The sequence below is a fragment of the Rousettus aegyptiacus genome, unplaced genomic scaffold, assembly GCF_014176215.1.
Source record: "Rousettus aegyptiacus isolate mRouAeg1 unplaced genomic scaffold, mRouAeg1.p scaffold_m13_p_5, whole genome shotgun sequence".
In the NCBI taxonomy this organism is placed as follows: Eukaryota; Metazoa; Chordata; class Mammalia; order Chiroptera; family Pteropodidae; genus Rousettus; species Rousettus aegyptiacus.
This window is the reverse complement of record NW_023416308.1, coordinates 20,160,469-20,183,435: the sequence shown is the minus strand read 5'-3', so window position 1 is coordinate 20,183,435 and position 22,967 is coordinate 20,160,469. Positions and strand designations below refer to the sequence as shown.

General features: G+C 38.0%; 1 protein-coding gene and 1 long non-coding RNA gene across 6 annotated transcripts in view; one reads left to right on the top strand and one right to left on the bottom strand.

The window, feature by feature from the left end:
• GRK3 (G protein-coupled receptor kinase 3) overlaps window positions 1-22,967 on the top strand; it is a 111,567-nt gene that overhangs the window by 4,041 nt on the left and 84,559 nt on the right. For 3 of the 4 annotated variants that reach the window (XR_001594346.2, XM_016124216.2, XM_016124214.2), the window contains exon 2: window positions 16,415-16,491. Coding sequence is in view for 2 of the 4 variants with exons in the window: in XM_016124216.2 (XP_015979702.1) it covers window positions 16,415-16,491 (77 nt within the window). In the remaining 2 variants the exon portion in view is untranslated. Of the gene's footprint in view, window positions 1-16,414; window positions 16,492-22,967 lie in introns of those variants that run through there. The other variant, XM_016124217.2, reaches the window with a different exon arrangement.
• Window positions 1-22,967, bottom strand: LOC107499746. Of its 2 annotated transcripts, none has more exons than XR_001594347.2 (3): window positions 22,752-22,967; window positions 3,286-3,291; window positions 1-11 (listed from the first exon to the last, which is right to left on the bottom strand). It is a non-coding gene; the product is annotated as an uncharacterized LOC107499746 (long non-coding RNA). The 2 variants fall into 2 exon arrangements; XR_001594348.2 differs by lacking the exon at window positions 22,752-22,967 and adding an exon at window positions 14,368-14,465.

Genomic DNA, 22,967 nt, shown 5'->3' with positions numbered 1-22,967 from the left:
GTTTGCTCTTCCTGTTTGTAAAACTGTATATGTAAATTATCTTGAAAAGTAGCTCAGTATTCTTTCATGAAAATGGAATTTCTTCAGTAATTTCCCAAACTCCCATCAGTGAATGATGGGAGTTTTCTCTGTTTTGTTTGTATGGTATTCTGTGACTGTCATCTCTGTGCCCCCAGCCTAACTTTTTGAACTGAAAAGTCAATGTTGAAAGAAAGAATAAACTTCAGGAAAAAAGTATTTTTTTTTTTAAATTGTCGATAAGATTATTTTTATGTATAAAGTGACAGTGTTCTTCTTTTTCATTAAAGTACAGATTCAAAATGTAATTAGTTCTGACCTTTCAGTTATTATTTCATTCTCGATTAAAGTAATTTACGCCAGTGACTTGAAGATGTAAATGTTGAGTGTAGGTGTCAGTTCTTAGAAATAGCTGTTCTAGTGCAATCAATTTTGGACCTAGAATCTGCCCGAGTCAAGCATGGTGCAGTGCTTTGAATTGCCAGCCCATTAAGTCTCTTTGAGGTACAGGCAGTCCCATCTTTTATACGCAGTGTGTTCTGAGAGACAGCCTCTTGAAAGTGCCTCCTCATCACACTGAATTTGGCCTTGCCAAACATCTGTTTGGACAAGGATGGGAACTTTTGGATCAGGTGCCAAGGCTTGCAGAAGGGAAATCTAGGTCCTCATCAGTGAGTGGGTGGCCAGCAGAGTTGAAAATGCAGAATTGTAGGGAACAGGACACCTGGGATCCCCATATCCCTGACAAGGGAAAGAGACCTTTAACTTCCATGAAGTGCAATATGATAACTACCACTGAGAGCTCTCCTTCTGCCAGGCAGTGTGCAGAATTAGTGCACTTGATCCCCAGCGTTGTCACATAAGTAGCATCACCCTCATTTAACTGAAGGAGCAGGTGCTCAGGAAGTTAAGGAACTCTGCCCAGGTGACAGCTGAACTTAGCCAAGGTTTCTCTGAATCTTGCTTCTTTCCACCTTGCTGTGCCCTCTCACTAAAATAAATAATGAACACCCTCATTTCTTATTTTGCAAGGAATGGAAGAAGTAGCAATACTTTTTTGTTTGGGGAAAAATTTTTCGGCTTCTCAATCTGCTGCTGCCAGTGCAGCATAGGAAAAGTCAGGACTGCCCATAGAGACTGATAGAGAGCAGCTGTTCCTCTGGGACCTGTGAAAACGGTAATTATGACTAAGTGGATATGCATTTTGTTCCTTATTTCCCATGAGAAGCTTGAGGGTTAAATGCCTGTTCCGTTTAACACAAGAAGCACAATCTTGCTGCTGCTAATGAGAAATTGTATAACAGACTGCCTCACCCTGCTAGCCTCCAAACAATATTTTTACCATTTAGAGAAAAAGGGCAGCTGAGGTTACACCCCCCCCCCCCCCCGAAATCTCCATTTCTGGGAAAAAGGTAGCAGGGGCAAAACAATGTTTTTTGGCTTTGTTTGCAATAAAAATCACTTTCCATTCAGGTACCGTCCTTTGTTAATAAACTATGTATTCGAAGGCTGCTTTTAGGTAAAAATGTATTCTTTGTGCATGATGGTCTCGTCTGGCCTTATCCTTCTCTGGACATTGGCAGTGGGGAAATGGAAATGATTAACTTGGCAACTTTTACTTTATTATTGTTGAATCATTTGTAATTTGCATGCTAATGAGGCTAGATGCCCAGAACCTGCTTCTGCTTCTCTTATTTCTTACTTCTTTATTGTTCTCTATTTTTATCATTGATTAGAAGTTAGAACCCCTGGGCCTTTTTTGATTGCTAGTGGAGACTAAATGCAGGAGAAGTATTTTGGCTCCTCATATCCTATAAATGTTTATTCTAATTTGGGAAGTCTTCTTTTGGGTCATTTATGCTTCAGCTTCAGTGTGGAGCATTAGCATATTGCAGTGCTCTCTATATAGGACATTATAGGAAAAGCCCATTGGAGATACAGTGAAAATATTTTTGCAGTTCATATATTTTGTGATTGGTGGTTTGTAACAGTAAGCCTTGCCCCACCCTTGGGCCTGTACTCTTGTTTGCTACTATTTCCTTCTTTCAGGGTCTCAGGAGCAGGAAAAGGTGGTTATATGAAAATAGCCAGGCCAGACCTTCATCCTTAGTGAACTTGAAGGTCAGCTGTCATTGCTGGTTCCTTATTTTCCTATAGCCTCCTTGCTATACTATGTCATACGGGAATAAAAAAGAAAGTTCTAGTTTAGGAAGCAGGATATATGGACCTGAAACCACTGGCTACTTGTAAGTCCTCAGTAAGTCACTTAAATTCTCTGTATTCAGTTTCCTCATCTGATAGCTATTCATTTCTGATCTTAAAATGTCTCAATCAAAATTTTGGACTCTTGTGAGCATTTCCTATCTATGCAATATATAACAGGAGAGGACATTAATTTCAAATACAGATAACTCAAGAGAAAATGATTGAAAAAATATTAAAAGATGATTTTTCTTTTAATTACATCATGGGTGGTGGTTGTTGGGATTATATGCAGTACCAGGTATAACACCTTTAGAAAGTACAAAATAGTGGCAGATATAAAACACTATTTCATGGAGACCCTTGTGCCATGTTCTCAGAGGGGCAGGTTCTGGAGGCAGGACTTCTGAAAAGTTGAATTGTCAATGGGGAAGTGAACAGATCTTGACCCTTAGACCCATAAGCAGGTGAATTTCTGGGATTTATTATTTTTTTCTTCTAGCTCTGTTGTGGCTGTGTGTCTAGAACCTTCTATGTATGGTGCCTCACTTGGTTCTTATGCTTTCTTCCTCCCCTTCCCCCCCCCCCCATTTCTGCCTGCCTGCCTGCCTTCATTCCATCCATCATTCATTCATTTGTCATCCATCCATCTATCCATCCATCCATCCATCTGGCTCTGGGCTATGTTGACTTCAGTACATAAGAGTTCACAAGCATACTACTCTTAAATATAGAGAACTAAGCAATTAGGAGTGTTGACTCATTCTTTGGAGGTCTTTGCTTCAGTATAATGAACGAAAAATCATAATCTAAAAGCAGCTGGCTTCAGTGTATTGAGCGTACATAAGGTGATTTATTCTTGTCTTCCTCAGACATTAACAGATTATGTATTACTAACATGGCATTGTAGTATCTCATGTTTGAAAAGGTCTTGGAGGGCGTCCAATCTAGTCATGCATTAGATGGGTGACCTTCCTCTCCAACATCCAGCCAGGGTCTTCTTTGAGGAGCATCTTTGGAAGCTCTGTGATGTTTGAAAGCTCTCATGTAAATCACTCTGTGCACCGATCTCTTACTATTGTTTTGTAGTCAAGCAAAACAAATTTAATCTCTTTGTGAAGCGACAGGTTTTCAAATATTTGAAGGCAGCCAGCCTAGCCCGTAATGGCTTTCATAGAGAGCCATCCCCAGGTCCTTTAGTCATTCCTCATCCTGCCAAAGCCTGCATTCTGCTCTGTGGAATCTATGCTTATCAGCCTGAATGTGACCTGTTACGTCAGAATATTAAAATTCATGAAGACTAAAAAGATATCTTTAAAATTACTATAGTTAATTTAATGATGGCAAAACTAGTAATAAATTCTATTTCAAGTGTGTGGTCAGGTCCCTCTGAAATTCCATTATAGGGATAAACTGTTTGGTTCCTCAGATGATTTAGAATTTGTTTACAGAAGTTTGAACAGGGCAGTAGTGCTTCCATTAGTGAGAATCTGGGGTCTAGGCATGTATAGACGATGCCAGCGGCTGCCATTTGCTGAGTGCTAAGTTAGTGCTAGGCACTGTATCATTTTTAGATAATTATGGGCTAAAATACTTTAGGAAGAACGTGAGCTTCAATTGTGCTGGAAAAGTTTCTTGTGAGAATTTTAGGGTTTATGTTTCATATATTCAGAAATTTACAGCTTCGTTAACTAGGGAAGGCAGCAAGTTTATTTTAAGCAACACAGCTTTCTTGAATAACATGCTCTCCGTATTTGTGCTTTGTGTAATTAAGTCAGTCCATTGCTCTTTATTATCTTATCTAGAAAGATAACTTTGGTTATATTTTGAAGTTCTTTCTTCTAAATTTTCTGTGTCTGTGTTGCTGTAAGAGTTTAAGTTAAAAATGAACTATCAGTTATATGAGAAGGCATTTACACAGCAGTTAAATACTGCAGACTTCATCTTGCATTGTGAATGCCTAAGGCTGTGACATTTTAAGCGTATCTTCTTTTAAAAACATGAGGCTTTTGCTTTTTGGTGGTGGGGGATGGAGGGCCATCCTCCAGTTAGAAAAGGAACTAATCCCAACGGATAAGGTCATGGAACTTTAATACACGTCCTTAATGGAGCCTACTTTTTTCAACTACATTTGCTATTTCTTATATTACAATGATGCCCTAACTGGGAATGGAATTATGCAGTGACTGTTGTCATGACGGCATTAAGTAGAGAGTCAAGTTTTTGGGCTCTTTGTTTTCAGTTTAGGACTTGCTTCCTTCTTTTTCGTTTTTAGCAGCAATGGAGGAAAGCTTATTATTTATGCAAAATATTCCCATCTAGAATCGGTCTAGAAGGTAAGTGTGTTTCGTGCATAAGAGCAGTTTCTACATGATGAATGAGAGTATACTTATGTCAGTGACCCCCTCAAAACAAAACAAAATAAAACAACTGAGAGTTTTGTGGTTAGGGATTTCTCAGAGTTTAATCATTTGGTTCATTGTTTATTTATTTTATTTTATTCTATATGGAAAACAGCTAGTATCTCTGTGTTTCTGTACTTTAAATAAAGTGACCTGCTTTATGAAGGTTGGTGTTTCAAATTATTTTTTTAAAAAATTCATGTTACTTTATAAGAAAAGCTTATTTTTTTCTGGCCATCTCATCCTGGGAAGGTTTAATGAGGTAGGTATGGCAGTTTCTTCATATGAAATTAGAGTTTCAGGTTAAGAATTATGGCTTTTAGTTATCTCATGACTTTGTGGGTTAGGATATACGTTGGCAGCACAGACAGGAAAGGCAAGACACTTCTGAAGTGTCTCAGTAGTTTTACTCTGTTAAAACGCCTTTTTCTCCCACCCTTAGGGAACTCTCCAGAACTGGGGTATAACTTGGATCAGTATTGAAATGACCATGATGGGAGATCAATGTGTTGGACATCTGGATGTACCTATTTCATATTTCTGCCATAGATTTGAATTTAGAGCAAAAAAATCCCCCACTAGTACTTTTATATAATGCTTTATGGATTTATATGTATTAACAATTTTTAGTTTTTGCAATTGTTCTCTGTAGTAGGGAGGCATTTAAAAAGGAAAAAATGTTACTGCAGACATGTCCATGTGAAGATGCTGAGAGGTGTCTTTTGCCTATTTAGGGGGAAAATAGGCTCTCTCCTTAGACACTGGCGTCTCTTCTGTGCCCTCCACCCTTCAGCCTCAGAAACTACATTTTCTCACTGTACCTAACATCTCTCTGTCTCTTATTGTGAAATCGATGTCAGTCTTCTTAGATGCTCAGATACACGTTGGTCTTCTTAGATGCTTCTTATTTTAAAGTTAAAGGCCCTTTGAGAATCCATGAAGCTAGAAGCTCCCACTCCCTAAACCTCACTAACTCTCATAGGAGATTATCCGGAAAGCCAAACTGTAACTAGAATGTCAAATTTGCTACTTTACACTCAACACTAACTCTCCCAGGAGCTAGCTGCTCAAAGTCTAGGTAACCAGAGCATTCTATACTGTGGATCGTCCCCTGGAAGTAGAGTGGCCCTCAGAACGTGACACAACTGGCACAGGCCCATAACTGGGTGGGTCAGAAGGGTCTGGCCTCTGGCTGGTCTGCTCCAGTATCTGGGATCAAGTCCTTGCTCCATAGAGTGGCTTTGTGCCCCATGTGGGATACTTGAATTCCCTGACAGTGAGTGGCTCCTGGGCTGACTTGTCCTTCCGTATTTCTGTGGTTCCTGCTCTCACTGGTGGCCGTGGCAGGGCCTCCACTGCATTTGATGAATCTGAAGCCACAGCCAAGGCTAGCCTGCCCTAGACCTTTTGACATTTTTCTAGGCTTTGTGTTATGTATTGATTTAAATTTTTTTTTCCTCAGGGCAAACTTTTTTTCTTCTTTTCAGATTCTTGGAAACAGCTCTACAATACTTATCTCCATTTTAGAAAGAGGAAGTTCAGGTTCAGAGAGAAGCTCATTGCTCAAGGGCACATTGATATGAAAGGGCACAGCTGAACCTCAGTCCACATTCTGAGCATTTTAATAGACACCTACATACTATCTTTGCCATGTAAATCATCTTAGAGAAGATTCTTAGATTTGGGTAGAGGAACATTGTCAATTTCAGACATTTTCAAATCCAAACACAGTTTGAAAATTCATTGTCTTCATTCAGTAAAGGTTATCCACTGGAGGGATCTGATGAGGTGTTTCAGTAGCTTACATATAATTTCACTGGAGACACTGATAAATATATGGATATTTATCATGAAAGATCAGATGTCAAATTTCATGTTCAATAATAGAATAGTTATCAATAATGATGGCAAAATTATAAATCGAGAAAAGCTACATGTCAAAGGTACTTAATATTTTCTTACCCCAAACATCTTTTTGTAATTTCACATGCACCCTTATCTTAAAAAACACAATTAAAATTCTTCTCTCTCCCTGTCACTAGGCAAATGGGTCTCCTTGGCTTGAACATACTTGTCAGTGACTCTACATACAAAAAGGATTTTTTATGTTAAACTTGATAATGTTGTTAGTGGTAAATTCTAAGTTGTGATAGAAAATTACTGAAACAGGTTGCATATTTATTTAACCTTTATGCGGAAAGGTCATTGAGATCATTGGGGTGGAGTTCAGTTGGACAGGAACATATGAACGAGCTTATTTACCACTCTCCTACTTCACCTAGTGGTATGTGTTCAGCTTTGCCTTGCTAGTAATATATAGATGAATCTCAGTTATTTGAATTGCTGCATGATATGCCATAAAACCGATACATACTTAACCCTGTGTTTATAATCACAAGTGCTATTGTAGTGAACATGCCTACCTGTGTATCTGTGTCTGTGTGTGGCTTTCTATGGGATAGATCTTAGAAGTAAGTAAAATAAGGGCATTTTCAGTTTTACTAGATGATGCCAAATTGTCCTCTATATTTTGAAGGGTAAATAGAGCTGCATTCAGAGGTCCTAATATGCTTGTTAGTTTAAAATTACTTCATATGGACTGTGTAGATACAGCTGGGTAATAAGAACTAAGATTTTGACATAAATGAAGAGATACATAAGTGTAAGACAAAAGCTGAGTTAAAAACTCTGTCAGGTGAAATTTGAAGTTCCCCTGGTGAAAGGCAGGACAATTTGAGCATCAAAAGAATATGGCTGCAATTGATTAAAGTACTCTGAATCTGTTCAAACCCTGTGGTAGGCAGAGTAATGGCCCCCTAAAATGTCCACGTCCTAATCTCTAGAACTTGTGAATAAGTTGTTACATGGCAAGAGGGTATTAAGGTTGCAGATGGAATTAAGGCAGTTAACATGATATCTTTAAGAGATAATCCTGGGTTATCTGGATGGGCCCAGTATATCGCAAGGAATGCAGGAGAGCCAGTGTCAAAGTGACACAGCATAAGGAGCTGTGGGCCAAGGAATGTGGGCAACTTCTAGGAGCTGGCAAGGGTAAGGAGATGGAGTCTCCCCGGAGCCTCCGCTAGGAATACAGCCCTGCAGGCACTTTGATCTTAGTCCATGGAGACCCACTTCAGGCTTCTGGCCTACACATCTGTAAGATAATACATTTCTGTTTCAAGCTACCATGTTTGCAGTAAAATGTTATAGCAGCAATAGGAAACGAGTGTACCCATGCTATCCATAAAAGAGAACCCCAAACAAACAGAGGAAAACGAAACTCCTTATTGGTCACCATACCAACTCTGTCTCTGAATAGTGGCAATCAAAAAGGTAAAGAATTAAGCATTTATCTTGCCTTTCCTGTAATAACTACATTTTAGGGTAACCAAAAAGGGGGATAATTCTTTACGGAAGACAGCAAATGAATGTGGAAGGAATGATGGAATTAGATAAGTCATTTTGCAACTCTATTGGTTTAGGCAAAGATCATCAATGTGTGAAACCACTAAATGACATGTTTATGGGGAATTTTAAAAGGAGAGATCAGCCTATCTCTAACTGAATTTGCTAAGTAATTTTCACATCACGAGGAAGAAATAACTATGTGCCTGCTTAGGTGAGGCATTGTAGAGTTCCAAGACCATCTAGTGTTTCTGGCCCAAAAAAGGAATCAAGTCTTTAGAGGTCACTTTCAGCTCACAGGAAATATGGAGATAGAGGAACAAACAAGGAAGCAGATAAATCTGGAATGGGAGACATCCTTTGGGACTGCTGCTGTCTTGGTTTCCTCAGTTAGTTGCTGGTCTGAAGATAAAAAGCTGGTAGTGGTGAGGGCTCTAGATTAAAGCAGACTTAAGGATGTAGCATTCTGATGACTGTGTGATCTTGATTGGATCCTGATTCAAACCCACCAGCTGTACAAAATAAGAGAATAGGAACTGGGTATTAGATCTTCAGAAGTTACTATTATTTCCAGGGGTGTGTCGGGAAGTGGCAATGGAAAGAAAATGTCCACAATTTTTAGAAATGCAAACGGAAGTAAGTAGTAAGGGCAAAATGACATGCAGTTCAAGATTTGCTTTTAAAATGCTTTTAAACATGGAAGAAAAGTAGGGAGAAGGATAAAAGTAGCACCCCAAAATCTTGACAACTGCTATGAGATGCTGAATGATAGTTATGGGGCTTCATTATACTGTAGTCTTTTGCATGTTTAAAAATTTTTATAACCATTTTTAAAAACAATAGAGTAGTTGATAGGCGTGAGAGTCACCACTATATTCTTGCAGGGCTGATGAAAACCTCAGTTGTCCCAATGTCCTATGTAAGAGCACTGGTGACTTAGAATACAGATTCCTGTGACAGCTTTATGGACAAATGCAAAACGTACTGCAGCTCAAATAACTTGACTGAAGGGAGGATGTGTACTTTTTGGAAACTACATCAGATGACTCAAAAATAGACACCAATTGAAAAGATGGAAGTAGAGTTTTTATTTGCAACCAGTGAGTCCTGATTAATTTAAGTAGTGTAAACAGATTTACAACCTCTTGCCCTGAACGCTTCTCATAGAAAGTTGAAGAAAAAGCAAAAGATGCAAGAAAGCTGTACAAGAGAAAAAGCGTAGTAAGACATGAAACTTTAGAACATTAAATATATTTACTCTGAGTACAAAAGACTTCACTGAGCCTCACTCAGACATGGATATCTATTAAATCATAGCTCTGATGTTTAAATTTAGCAGGAAAAAAGTAATAACGCATGCTATTTAAGATGACTTATCCTCTAAGCATACTTTCCATGCAATGTAAGTCTCACTAAATTATTTCAACAACTTTATATTTTTAAATTATTTGATTATTAATTTGCCAAAACATTTCAGAATAATTACTTTAAAATAAGTGTTTTCTAATGTGTGCTCTAAACCAGAGCTTGCTAACTAATTATCAACTAGACCAGTATGAAGAAAAACAACACTTTATTAAGAGAAATCAAGGAAAACCTGGATACAGGGAGGGCTACAAGATATTTCTAGACAGGAAGACTCAGTACTGGGAGGATGTCAGTTCCCTTCAAATTAATCCATAAATCCAAGGCAACCCCAATCAGGATCCAAACGAGAATTTTAAAGAACCTGGCAAGCTGATCCTTCTTCATCTAGAAGAGAAAAATGGGCAAATATAATCATTAATATTTTAAAAAAGTAAAATAATGGATATTTTTTCTACCAAATATAAAACATTGCTGTAGCAATTAAAACAGTGTGGTATTGGTACAGGCATAGAGAGAAACATATTGGCACAGCATGCAAAGTCATGCCTGTATTCATAAACAAAATTTGAATTTGGTTTGTGAATAAAGGTGGCATTTTAAGTCTGGGGGGAAGGATGGTAGCTGGCCATCAAATAAAGTCACAGTCCCTCCACATTGTATATAAAAAATAAATTCCAGAGTGTTTAATGAGATAATTATAAAATATTACAAATAGAAAAACATGAGAGAATATATTTTTTACTATTCTAGCCTCTCCCAAGCAAACCCGAAACCTGGAAACCATAAAGAAGACTAATAGGTATATGACACAAATTAAAAGTTTCATGTGACAAAAGGTATTATATATCAACTTAAAAGACAAATTGTAGGAAAATTTCATTGGACAATATTGTATGGTGCATATTTTAGTTTGTAAATCTGTTTGCCTAGACAGTGCTCATTTACTGAGTTTCCGACCGGTTCATGTTGTCTTAGGGAGGAGTTGGGGGCAAGAGGCCTGGACTCTGGTGGAGGAGGGAGTATGGCGATTTGCATCCAACGAGTCAACATTTTTGCCCGTTGTAGAAAGAAAATCTCATCTGTCAGTCATTGGAAAGGAAATGTTTGCTTTAAATAGGCCTTGACAAGCTGGATATTAATTTTGTGGGTGGTAATTTAGTTTTTCTACAGAGTTAGAAATAGGCGAGTTCAGAGGACTACTATTTGTAGGCTGTCATTCTTCTCTATTTTAAAACAATTTCTGCTGTCTGCTGTCTATTTTGTTCTGTTATTTGGCACAGGCTGACATGACTTACAAGAGCCTTCACGAGTGGGCCCATTGCTTTCTCTCTCACTTCGTCTTTGCTGATGGCTCCTAGGTTCTGCAGTTCAGCCATGTTGAATGGGACACTATAGCCCCCTGCAGTTGCCCCTGTTGAAGCATTCTTGTCACATTGTATTGAAGTTTCCTGTTTACCTTCACCCCTCTAGACATGGGTTTCTTCAGGGAAGAGACTGGATAGGACTCGCTGTGTACTCTTAGTATCATGCAGAGTGCTTGGCTCATAGAAAGAATGCAGTATATACTGTGAATGAATGATTAAATGTTTTCAGTTTTCAGATATTTATTAATCAGTGTAAACCCCAACCCAGTACACCAACATGATTTTGTGCTTTTAGAGGGGAAGTACTTCCTGGTTAAGTGGAAAGTCGTGCGGGTGACTCGCTTCTGGAAGACCTTCATTCTGTGCAGCTTTATACTGAAACTTTTCAGTTAGAAGTGGACTTTCTTCCTTTTTCTGTAATTTATGTTCACTGAGTAAAACTGATATTGATTATTGGGGCCCAGTTCATTCCAGGGTTCTAGTTTATTCTTTCTGTCCCAACTGACATCTGATATATATATGTACAATATATATTTATGTGTAAAGTACATATATAAATGTATATATATACATACATACACATATATACACACACACTATATGTTTATGTGTGTGTGTATATATGTGTATGTGTGTGTGTGTGTGCGTATGTATATATATAAAATATGTATATTTACAATGTATTATGGGAAATGATAGGACAGTATATTTGACATGGAGTAGAACCTGAAGTGAGAGGACTTATCCTCTGTAAGAGCTAGGGAAGGCATCCTAGTGTTGGTGACCCTGACCTGGATCCTGAAAGATGTGTAGGAGGTTTTCATGTAAAGAGAGGCACTGGAGGGAATAGCATTTACAGAATTATTGAGCAGTGAAAAAATCGAGTGTGGCTGCTATGTGAGAAAGTTGGTGGCAGGATGTGGTTGACGAAGTGGGTTGGGGCCCCTTTGGAAATGCTCCCTGTAACATGCCGAAGAGTTTAGATGTGGGGCCAAACGAGAGATCTTTGGAATCTCTTAAATGAGATGATGACGTGAAAAATTGCTCTTGGAAACCAGGAGGTTGGATGCTCCAGGTCATTGTCTCTCTCTCCCCTAGTGCTTATTTCATACAGACAACCTAATGGTAGAACAAAGCTGCTTATGTATCATTGCTGATTCAAAAGTATTTTGATAAAAAGATGAGTGTATTCTAAAATGATCACAGTAGCCAGTTTGAAGGGAAGGTTTAGATCACGAAGTTTTAGTAGCTTTGATTAGATAACCTGATGAGCCCATAAATTCGTTCATCTTTCAGATTGCGTCTGTTTGGGGATGACTTTTGTGTATGACAATGGTTATTTTTGGCCAGTGAAATTTAAGTATGTTTAATGCTGTTTGAATATCAGGTAATATATTGCAAAGGAAAAGGCATTAAAAACATGATGTGGATTGTCAAAATATTGTAGGAAAAACACAGAGGAATTCATGTTATGCTTAATTGGATTGTGATCTTCTGAATGTAGGTTGTCTCATGCTGAATTGCTTAATGCTATGCAAATTACATGCAAGACATTTCTGCCAGAGATCTGGTGAACCCAGGAAACTTCAGAAGAGTTGACATTAAATTGTACTAAATACTTTTATAGACCTCTTCAGAGTCTATCTGGCAGAGTTTGGTGGTTTTGAACCTAGTGGTAAAGTTTTTATTGAGACTTTAGATAATGTAGTTCTATTATGCATTTCTAATGAATAGTGATTCGTTTTATTGTAAAGGATACAACTGGGGAACTTGAAAATGGTTGTTACACAGAGCCAGGTCTGTGGGGAGGGATCACAGAGCTTACTTCCCCTGTCCAGGAGCACCCCCTTCTCAGCACATCGTTGGGCTCACCAACATGGAAATTCTTCAGACCTGATTGTTCTAGAATCTTTATTACAGTTTCATTTTGTAGGCATGATTGATTAAATCATTGACTATTGGTAATTGAACTCAATCTCCAGCCTCCCAGAAGTGGTGGGGATGAGAGTTCTAACCCTTCAATCACATGGTGGTTCCTCTGGTAACCAGCCTTATCTTGAAGCTAGCTGTCTAGGGGCCTAGGAGTCACGTCATTAGCATAAACTCAGGTATGGTTGAAAAAAGCTCCTTGTGAATAAAACATCCTATGACTAAGTAAATTCCAAGAGTTTTAAGAGCTCTGTGTCAAGAACCAAGACGAAGACCAAATATAGATATTTTTTATTTACCACATATATCATCCCCCAGAGTTTGCTATTACCTCTTTGTAATCAATACTATGCACCTCCCCACCACCCCTTTTCATCTGGCTTGTTTACTGAGAAAAATTTTTTTGAAGTCCGTTCAGCAACTTAGGAGGGATGGACAAATTCCTTAAAATATACAAGTTATCAAAACCAATACAAGAAGAAATAGAAAGTATCAATAGCCCTATATCTATGAAAGAAATGGCATTTGTAATATAAAACCTTCCCACAGAGAAAATTCTAGGCTCAAATGGCTTCACCAATGAGTTCTAGCCAACATTTAAGGAAGAATTAATACTGTCTTACACCAACTCTTTCAGAAAATAAAGAGAAGAGAAAGGAATAATTTCCATTTCATTTTATGAATTATATTATCCTGATACCCAAACCAGAGAAAAACTATTATAAGAAAAGGACAGGACTTTTATACTGAAAGCTACAAAATATTGATAAGAGAAATTAAGGGAGACCTAGATAAATGGAGAAATATGTAATATTTATGTATTGTATACTTTAAGGGTCCCCAGGCCTTGGGCCGCAGACTGGCACTGGTCCTTGGCCTGTTAGGAACTGGGCCACACAGCAGGAGGTGAACTGCATCCAAGTGAGCAAAGCTTCATCTGTATCTGTAGCTGCTCCCCAGCACTAGCATCACCACCTCAGCTCTACCTCATATCATCAAGCATTAGATTCTCATAGGGGCACCTTTCTCTGGTCCCCAAAAAGGTTGAGGACTGCTGGTATACTTAATATATTTAAGAGGTTAATTTTCTCAAAATTGATCTATAGACTCAACACAATCCCAATCAAAGCCCCAGCAGACTTTTTCTGGAATGAAATTTCGATGCTGAATTAAAAAATTGGCATGGAAATGCAAAGAACCTAGGATAGCCAAAGAACAAAAACAAAAGCAATAAAATGAAGTTGGAAGACTTAGATTACCTGATTTCAAGACTTACTATAAACCTATAGCAATCAAGACAATAAATATAGTATTATTTAAGGATAGGCATATGGATCAGTGCAATGGGACAGTCCAAAGTTAGACCTACACATGTTTAGTGTTGAATCAACAAAGATGCCAAGATAATTCAATAGAGAAAGGATAGGTTTTGTTTGTTTGTTTGTTTCTTTTTGTTTGTTTGGTTTTTTTTCCCCAACAAATGCTATTGGGACAATTAGGTATTACAAAGAAAAAAAGAACCTTGAGCTTACCTTGCATCATGCACAAAAATTAACCTGAAATGGATCTTAGATCTAAATAAATATAGAAGCTAAAACTTTAAAATTTCTAAAGGAAAATACAAGTTAAAATCTTTATGGCCTTGGGATGTAAAAGATTTCTTAGCGCAGGCTGTCCACCAGAAAGAGAAATCAGTCAATTGGAACCATCAACTAAATACTTCTGCTCTTAGAAAGACTTTATGAAGAAAATGAAGACACGAAGTGCAGACTGGGAGAAAATTATTATCATCAGAATATTATTATCACATATTCTGACATAGGACTTTTTCCAGGCTATTAAAGAAATTTTGTAACTGAGTAATAAGACAACTCAGTTGAAAGATAGGCAAAAGATTTCATGGCACACCTTACAAAAGATGTACACATTCCGATAATCATGTCCAAACATGCTCAACATCATTATTCATTAGGGAAATGCACATTCATATACAAGTCAATACGAGATGCCACTACACACCCAAGAGAGTGGCTAAAAACTAAAAAGACCGATAACCAAAGTCTTGGCAAGGGATGTGGAGCACTTGGAACTTCATCCATTGTTGGTGGGAATGTAACATTGTACAGCCAGTTTGGGATGTAGTTCAGTACTTTTTCGTAATGTTAAATATAATTTTCCATATGGCCAACAATTTCACTTTTAGATATTTACCCATGGAAAATGAAAACATGTGTCCATAAAAAGACTTTCACACAAATATTTAAAGTGGCTTTATTCATAATAGCCCCAAACTGGAAACAACCCATATGTCTATCAACAGATGAATGGATAAACAAATAGTGGAACACAATGACATACAATGGCGATAAAGAGCTAAATACTTATGCACACAACAATATGGATGGAGCTTGGCTTTGCTGAGTTAAAGAAGCCAGACACAAAGGACGTTGTAGTGTATGTTTTTTATTTACATAAAATTCTAGAACTGGAGCAAGTAATCTGAATTAAGAGAAAGAAGATCAATAGTTGCCTGGAGATTAATTGCAATCGAGGTGATAGAAATATTCGAAATCTCAATCAGAATAGTAGTTACATGTGAAAAACCTATTTAACAATACACTTAAATATGTATTTAATTCTACATAAATTATATCTCAATTCATTAGTTTTATTATAAAGTTTTAAACAAGAGTAATGCCAAATTGTTGTTCGTCAATGGATGATAAAGATTCAATTTCTACTTTTTTCATTTGGATAATCACTTTGGGGGTTCACGTACTGAATAACCTCTCCTAGATTTTTCTACCTTGCTACTTCTATTATATATCAAAGTTCCATGTATGTGTGGGTCAGCATATGTGCTCCGTATTCCATTTCATTGATCAATTTGTTTATCCTGTCCTAATTATTTTAGCATCATAATAAGCCCTGTTATCATTAATCCCTGTCTTCAGAAATGTTTTGGCTGTTCTTGAGCCTGTGTTGTTTTGTATACATTTTATAAAGAGTTTCTTTGTTTCTGTGTTCCATAAAAAACCCTTTTGGAATATTGATGAGGAATATATTGATTTTATAGCTAAATTTGGGTAGACTTTGAATTTCGCCAATATTAAATCTTTCTGTTTATAACTGTGGTGTATTTTTCCATTTAAGATCTTCTTTAATGTCTCTCAATACAATTTGTAATTTTCCCTGTAAAGTTCCCGTGCATATTTTGAAAGATTTATTTCAAGGCATTTAATGTTTTTTATTTTATTGTAAGTGAAATCTTCCTTCTAATTATGTTTTCTTGTAATTTATTATTAACATGTAGAAATCTAATTTTTAAAAAATATTATTTATATATCCAGGGAGCTTTAGCTTTTGTTTTAGAAAGAAGCTCATTAATCGATGAGCAGAATCTGTCATGTATGTGCATGCATGCTTGTGCATATTTTAGGAAGTGGTGTTAAGGGTGAATTTTCCCCAACTTTTTAAGTTATTTTTTGTAGGTAAGTCTCTACATGTAAGGTCAGCCCTGAACTGCAGGAGAGAATAATGGCTGGAGCTGTGATGTTCCCAGCTTTCAGTCAAACTAGCCATTTGTGCAGTCATGGATGTTTTAAGAGGGAGATCTCTTGCCAAACCAATACCCTTGAGTTAAGACATCCATGTATTTTCCATTCTAAAGATGGTTCTCATGACGTAGGCTGTAATTGTTAAAAACGTGTTACTCTTCTCTTTTAGTATCCGGAGTGTGATGCAGAAATATCTTGAGGAGAGGAATGAAATAACTTTTGACAAGATTTTCAGTCAGAAAATTGGTAAGTCATGCTTCTTCATTTGACATACTGTAACTTTGTGACATTGGGTGACAGTACAGTAATGTATAAATGTGCTCCAATGTTTTATATGCTTTATAGCTCAAGCTGGGAATGAAGGAGATTTCGTGTAATTAATCAGATGTTTAATAATTACTTATAGTCTTAGAGATGCATCATGTTAATAAGCCAGTGGGAAGCAGACTAGTTAGATTAGAGGTTTTAAGGCAGTTTAGGAGGTTACCAGAATCAAAGGGTTAGAAAGAAGCTGTCTCTGAGTTCCTCAGCTTCTCTCACTGCTGTCGTACCTTCTGTGATCACAGAGAACTGGACTGTGTCTTCATAAACCTTATCCAACTCCTGTGGTTGTCCATCTCCTCCCAAAGTTCGGGGCTGGATTACTTGCTTTGGAGTGTTCTGGGTTTATGGGTTTTGTATGCCGTTCATTATTGTCAATTCCACATCACTTACTCTCATTCTTATGGCCCTATTCAGAGTCTTTACCTAGCAGGTCACCAGGACTCCTCTGCCGTGTACACAGAAGTCAAGGACCCACTTCTCACTGGCGATGCCCACCCCGGGCCAGTGTTGGTTCTGGCCAGCGCAGACATGTGGCTCTGTAGGAGTGCGCTGAGGCTACCACAGTCAGTGCCTAGAGAAATTTGGATTGAACAGGAGTTGCTTTGGTGTGGAGTTCAAGGCTGATGAAGAAGTGAGATGTTATGTTCTTACCTGCCCCCTGAAAGGCTGGCAGTTTGTTTAGAGGTGACTGTCAGCCAAGTGAGATAAGAGCCATAGTCGACATAGTTTTTCCCCCATTCTCCCAAATCAGTTCCTGCTGTCCAGAAATTTCCAAAATAATATTTTATTCTCAGCTAGCGTAGGATTCATCATTTGTCCTGCCAGCCGGCTATATTGTTAATGCGCTCATTGTGATGTGATAAATAGGTAATTCTAGGGTTTTTACATGAACTCCGCAGAGCCGAATATTAGAGAGTGGAATGCTTCTTTGCTTTCTTTGCACCTTGCTTGTCTCCCACAGATATTCAGATAAGGTTTGCTGAGGAACTGGGTCTTAAGTTTTTACGTTATTTTACTACTGGAGGAAATGACTTGATTGAAATTTCAAGAATTTAAGGTCTTACTCAAGTTTCCTGGAACTCTAATTCTGCATTCAGTTTTATCTACATGATTCATAGACATAGACAGACCCATCTGAGACTGAGGTATTCTTAGAGATAATTCAGGGTTGCCCCTCCATTTACAGGTTAGGAGCTCGGTGAAGTGGCTTGTCCTGATCCACAGTTCTTCTCTGCTCTGATAATTCTTAAAAGACTGTTGGGAAGGAAGCAATGAACATAAAGTGTACTGTAGAAGGTCACCTGGTAAGAACTGGATAGATTTTTTTTTAGTAAGACTGATGATGCTCTTTTTGTTCAAATAAAACAGAAAGCAGTATAGAAAGTCTGGATTTTTGTCAGCCAATTTTTACCTAGTCTATAAAAATTAGCCAGGCTATTACGGTGACCTTCAGTGGATGTAGCTTCGGTGATAATGCATGAAACAAGGTGATGGGAAGGTGGGTGACGTGATCTGGAGCAGCAGATGAGGGTGGACCGTCTATGCTCTGAGAACAGGGTGTGAAAGGCCCTTAGCCAGGGGGACATATTCCATCTTATCAGGATTTGGCTGGGGAAGAGATCAGGTAAAAGGGTTTGGTTTGATCTCATTTTTATTGCTGCTTCTCATTGTTTTCATGGTGTTTGGTTAACTGTCATCTATGTAAATGCTCTCCTCTGCTTAAGAGAAACACTATTTTTGGGAAGGATAAGAAAAAAGGCATTATTTAAAAAAATTTTTAAAGTTTAATTTTTACCGTAAAAAATTTAAAAATTTACATTTTAAATTTATTTTTTATCTATAAAATTTGTATTTTAATAAATTTTGGTTTTATTATTTTAAAAATTATATTCATTTCAGGTATACAGTACAATGGTTAGACATTCATATAATTTCTGAGGTCCTCCCCCCATTAGCACCCAGCTAGCACCACGCACAGCCATTACAATAATATTGACTGTGTTCCCTGTGCTGTACTCTATGTCCCATGACTGTTCTGTAACTACTAATCTGTACTTCTCCATCCCTTCACAGTTTTCACCTAGCTCCCCAACCCACTTCCTCTCTGGCAGTCACCATTTTGTTCTCTGTATCTGTCTTTTTTTGTTGAGTTTGTTCCTTTCTTTTTGTTCCTTCTATGTTGCACATATAAGTGAAATCATCTGGTATTTATCTTTCTCTGTCTGACTTATTTTACTCAGTATAATACCCTCTAAGTCCATCCGTGTCATCGCAAATGGTAGGATTTCATTTTTTTATGGTTGAGTAATATTTCATCATATACATGTACCATTATTTTTTATCCAGTTGTGCATTGCTAAGCATTTAGGTTGCTTCCATACGTTGGCTATTGTGAATAGCACTCCTGTGAACATAGTGATGCATAGATCTTTATGAATTAGTGCTTTGTAAAATTTTTAATTTTAAAAATTATATTCAGATATATTTTACATAGCATAACATTTATTTATCTGTTTAATGTGTATGGCTAGTGGTTTTTAGCATATTTACAGGATTGTGCAACCATTACCACAGTCTCATTTTAAATCATTTTAACACCCCCACCCCCAGAGAAACTGCACACCCATTAACAGTCAGTCCCCACTCTTCCCCTCATCCAGCCCCTGGATACTACTAATTTAACTTTTGCCTCTACGGATTTGCCTATGTTGGGCCCTCCAAATAAATGGAATCTCACAATGTTTGGCCTTTTGCATCTAGCTTCTCTTAACTTAATATTTTTAAGGTTGACCCATGTTTTATGTGGCACGTTATTAGGACTTCATTCCTTTTTATGCCTGAAGATATTACATTGTATGGATGTGCCACGTTTCATTTACCTATTCATCTGTTGACGGACATTCGGGTTGCTTCTACTTTTTAGTGATTCTTTTTAGTGATCGGGAGTAATGCCGCTATGAATGGAAGGTATTTTTAACATATAATTTGTGCGTGTGGTTCGTTGCGATGAGGATTTACCGGTAGATGGTGACAAACCTGCTCTCCCTTGTAGCCCTCACTCCACTTTCTGAAATGTATTGAAGATTCTTTCCCCCTTTGTGTTTTCTGCTCCTTGTTCTCCCTTCTGTAGCCCCTTTCCTGTCTGCCATCACCCGAGCACACATGCAGCTCTCCAAATAGGTCCTCCTCGTTGCTTTGTTGAAAACCTTACCAAACCCTGGCTTCAGGAGCCTTTGTTCTGAGCACCTAATGGCATTAATATGACCCTTGACTCTTAGCATCAGCCACACAGGTTCGTCCCCAAGGGCCCCTTCACTGGACACTGATGGCCTGAATTTTATCTCAGACTGTTAAAAAAAATTGTTTAAATAATTTATTTCTTTCCTTGTGATTTGTGAGTTTGGAGCTGGTCAGGAGAAGCTAAGTTTGCACTTGGAAGGTCATAGAGAAGAACAGTGACTGATTGGGGATGGAGCTGGGGAGAGAGCATAAGGTAAACAGCCGGACAGGAACCTATAATTATGTTTCAACACAGCCGTATATTTCATATGTCTAGCGCTTGTCTGTCTGGTCCCTCCTTTTGCTCTGTGGCATTCTCATTTTCTGGCTGGTGTTAGAGATTGGGGAAGAATGGAAGGTGGACCGTGGTGGGAGGAAGTGTATCTGACTCTCTGGGTTTCTCTCCCCATTTTAGCACCGCCCTTTCCCCCTTCGTCTCTCCCATCTGTTCCATGTGCCTCTTTCCATGACCAGCTCCATGTGTTACTGGCTTGTCGATTTCTTTGTTACCCCTTGTGGCTTTCTGTGGTCCTCTTGTTTGTGTTTCACCTTCTGTCCCCCTGCCTATCAACTCCTTTTCTCTCTTCCCATTCCTAACCAGCTTCTCCTTGCCAATGGTTACTGCAGGGTTTGGGGGTCGCCCTCCAGCATATGCCGTAGCCAGTTTGTAAAAATGTTTTTGTGAAATGAAAGAAGTAGAAATCTTTCATTTCCTTGGCCTCTGAAGCTGCGCTGAGATAACGGGTGACTGTCAGACCTGTTGGCTACACCCCGAACTGGTTGTTATTTCATTACTTTTCTTATCTCTACAAGTGGGGATAATAATAGTAGCTACTTCATAAGGCTGTTGTGAGGATTCAGCAGGAAATGTTTTCGAAGCCCTTGACACGGGGATTGGTTCTTAGCAGATGCTCAATGAATGAAAGCTCTTAAGTTGTTTATTATAGAAATTTTTCATCATACGTAAAAATGGGCTAGAAAAATGAACCCCCATACGTATACGTCACCCAGAGCCAATATTTTTCAACATTTTGCTATCCTTTCTTTGTCCTCTTCTTTTCGTGGTTGCCGAACTATTTTAAAGCAATTAGCAAACCCTTATATTAACTCAATTCTATATGCATCTCTAAAAAGTATGCATGTTTTCTTATGCAAGCGCAATATCTTTATTCCAACCAATGAAAATTTGATGATGATTAGGGTACTCTAATACTGAGTATTGTATATATTTAGATTTTTTTTTTCACTAAAAATGCCTTTTTCTCCTTGGTCTATTTGAATCAGGATCCAAATATTGTTTTATATTGTTATTGGTAATAACATCTCTTTTAATCTAGAACAACCCTTTTCCCCTGCCACCAACCCCCTGCCCTTGGTGATTGACTTATTTTAGAAACTGGGCCAGCTGTATTGTAGAGTGTCTCACATTCTGGGCTTTTCTGTTTGCTTCTTCACGGCATCATATGAATTGTACTTCTGTTTCCTGTATTTCCTGTAAACTGAGAGTTAGCGCTTCTGCTTGATTACATTTAGGTTTGGCTTTTTTGGCAGGAGTCCTTCACAGGTGGTGCTGTGCACTTTGTGTTAGGAGGAACACTACACGTAGGTGTCACTCAGGCATGGTCAGCTTTCAGGTGCCTCATTAAGCTGTCATCTGCTGTTTGTTCCTTTTCCACTGGTAATCTTTGCCTAAATAAATCACTTATAAAATATTAAGGAGTTGCAAAGTGGTGAGTTTTCTAATTATGCTGTTCCTTTCACCTTTATTACTTCTACTCATCAACCGGAGCTATTCAGTTGCCTTTAAATTTAATTCATGTAGGAAAGGCAGGTGTGATTGGAAGAATGCAAAATCGACCCCCGTGACCTTCGCCTCCTGGTGTTACTGCTAAAAGAGTTTTTGCAGATGTAATTTAGGTTATGATCTGGGTGGGCTTCATCTACTCACACCAACAAAGGATTTCCTTAGGCAGGTATCGGAAGAGGAAGTCAGAGATTGAAGGCACAGGAGAGATTTAGGTGCACTGTTGATGGCTTTGCATGTAGAGGGAAGCACATACATGAGAAGGAATGTGGGTGACTTCTAGGAGCTGAGAGTGACCCCTCACCAACACGCAGCAAGGAAACAGGGACCTCAGTCCTACAACCACAGGAACTGAATTTTGCTAACAACCTGAATGAGTTTGGGACCAGGTTTCTCCCTGAAGCCTCTAGATAAGAACCCAGCTTGCCAACGCCTTGATTTTGGCCTCGTGAGACCCTAAGCAGAAAACTGGAAGGAGCCAACCTGGACTTCTGAACTGATGAACTGTGAGATAAGAAATGGGTGGTGTTTATAAGTCACTGAGTTTGTGGTGATTTATTATACAGCAATAGAAAACTACAATAGAAAACACAGTGAGAGAGATGCTTAATTCTTTGTTTTTAATTGCCAATTTTCAGATTAAAAGAGTGGCGGCTGCTTTTATCCTCATTCTTACATAGAAATTATGTCTTAATGGTTATCAGATTCCTTATTTGCTGTCAGTAAAATTTACATGTTTAGATACTGACACAATGTTCTTGGTTTGGCTCATTGAAAAAATGGCTTTAAAGGGATACTGGTTATTAAATAGTAAAATGTACTTGTCAGTGCATTTTAAGATAATTTTGTTAGAATTTTCTCCTGTAATATATTTTGAAATGATAATTTCATCATATACAAGTGAGGCACATTGCCTTTGATAAATTCCATCTGCCTTTCGACAATCTCCTTAGGTTCTCTGTCAGCATACCCTCCCCTATTAGAGGAGGCTGTTTCTCATTGAGGAGACTCCAAAATAGATGCTTAATTCGGGAAGTATGCAAATGTTACGCTCCGTCATGGTTAATGTAATATTACATCGCATACAGCCATGGAAGACATTTTATTTTATAACACTGACTTCAGAGCCTAATCCAGAGTTTGAATATTAATCTGTTTGGATTTGCATGAAATAATATTGGTGTCTGAACTGTGATTTTGGGTCAAAACAAAACTTTGCAATTTTTACTTTTTAAAAAACAGCTTTTTTCAGGTATGGTATTACATGCCATAAGATTCACCCATTGTAAGTTATAATTTGATGAGTTTTAGTAAA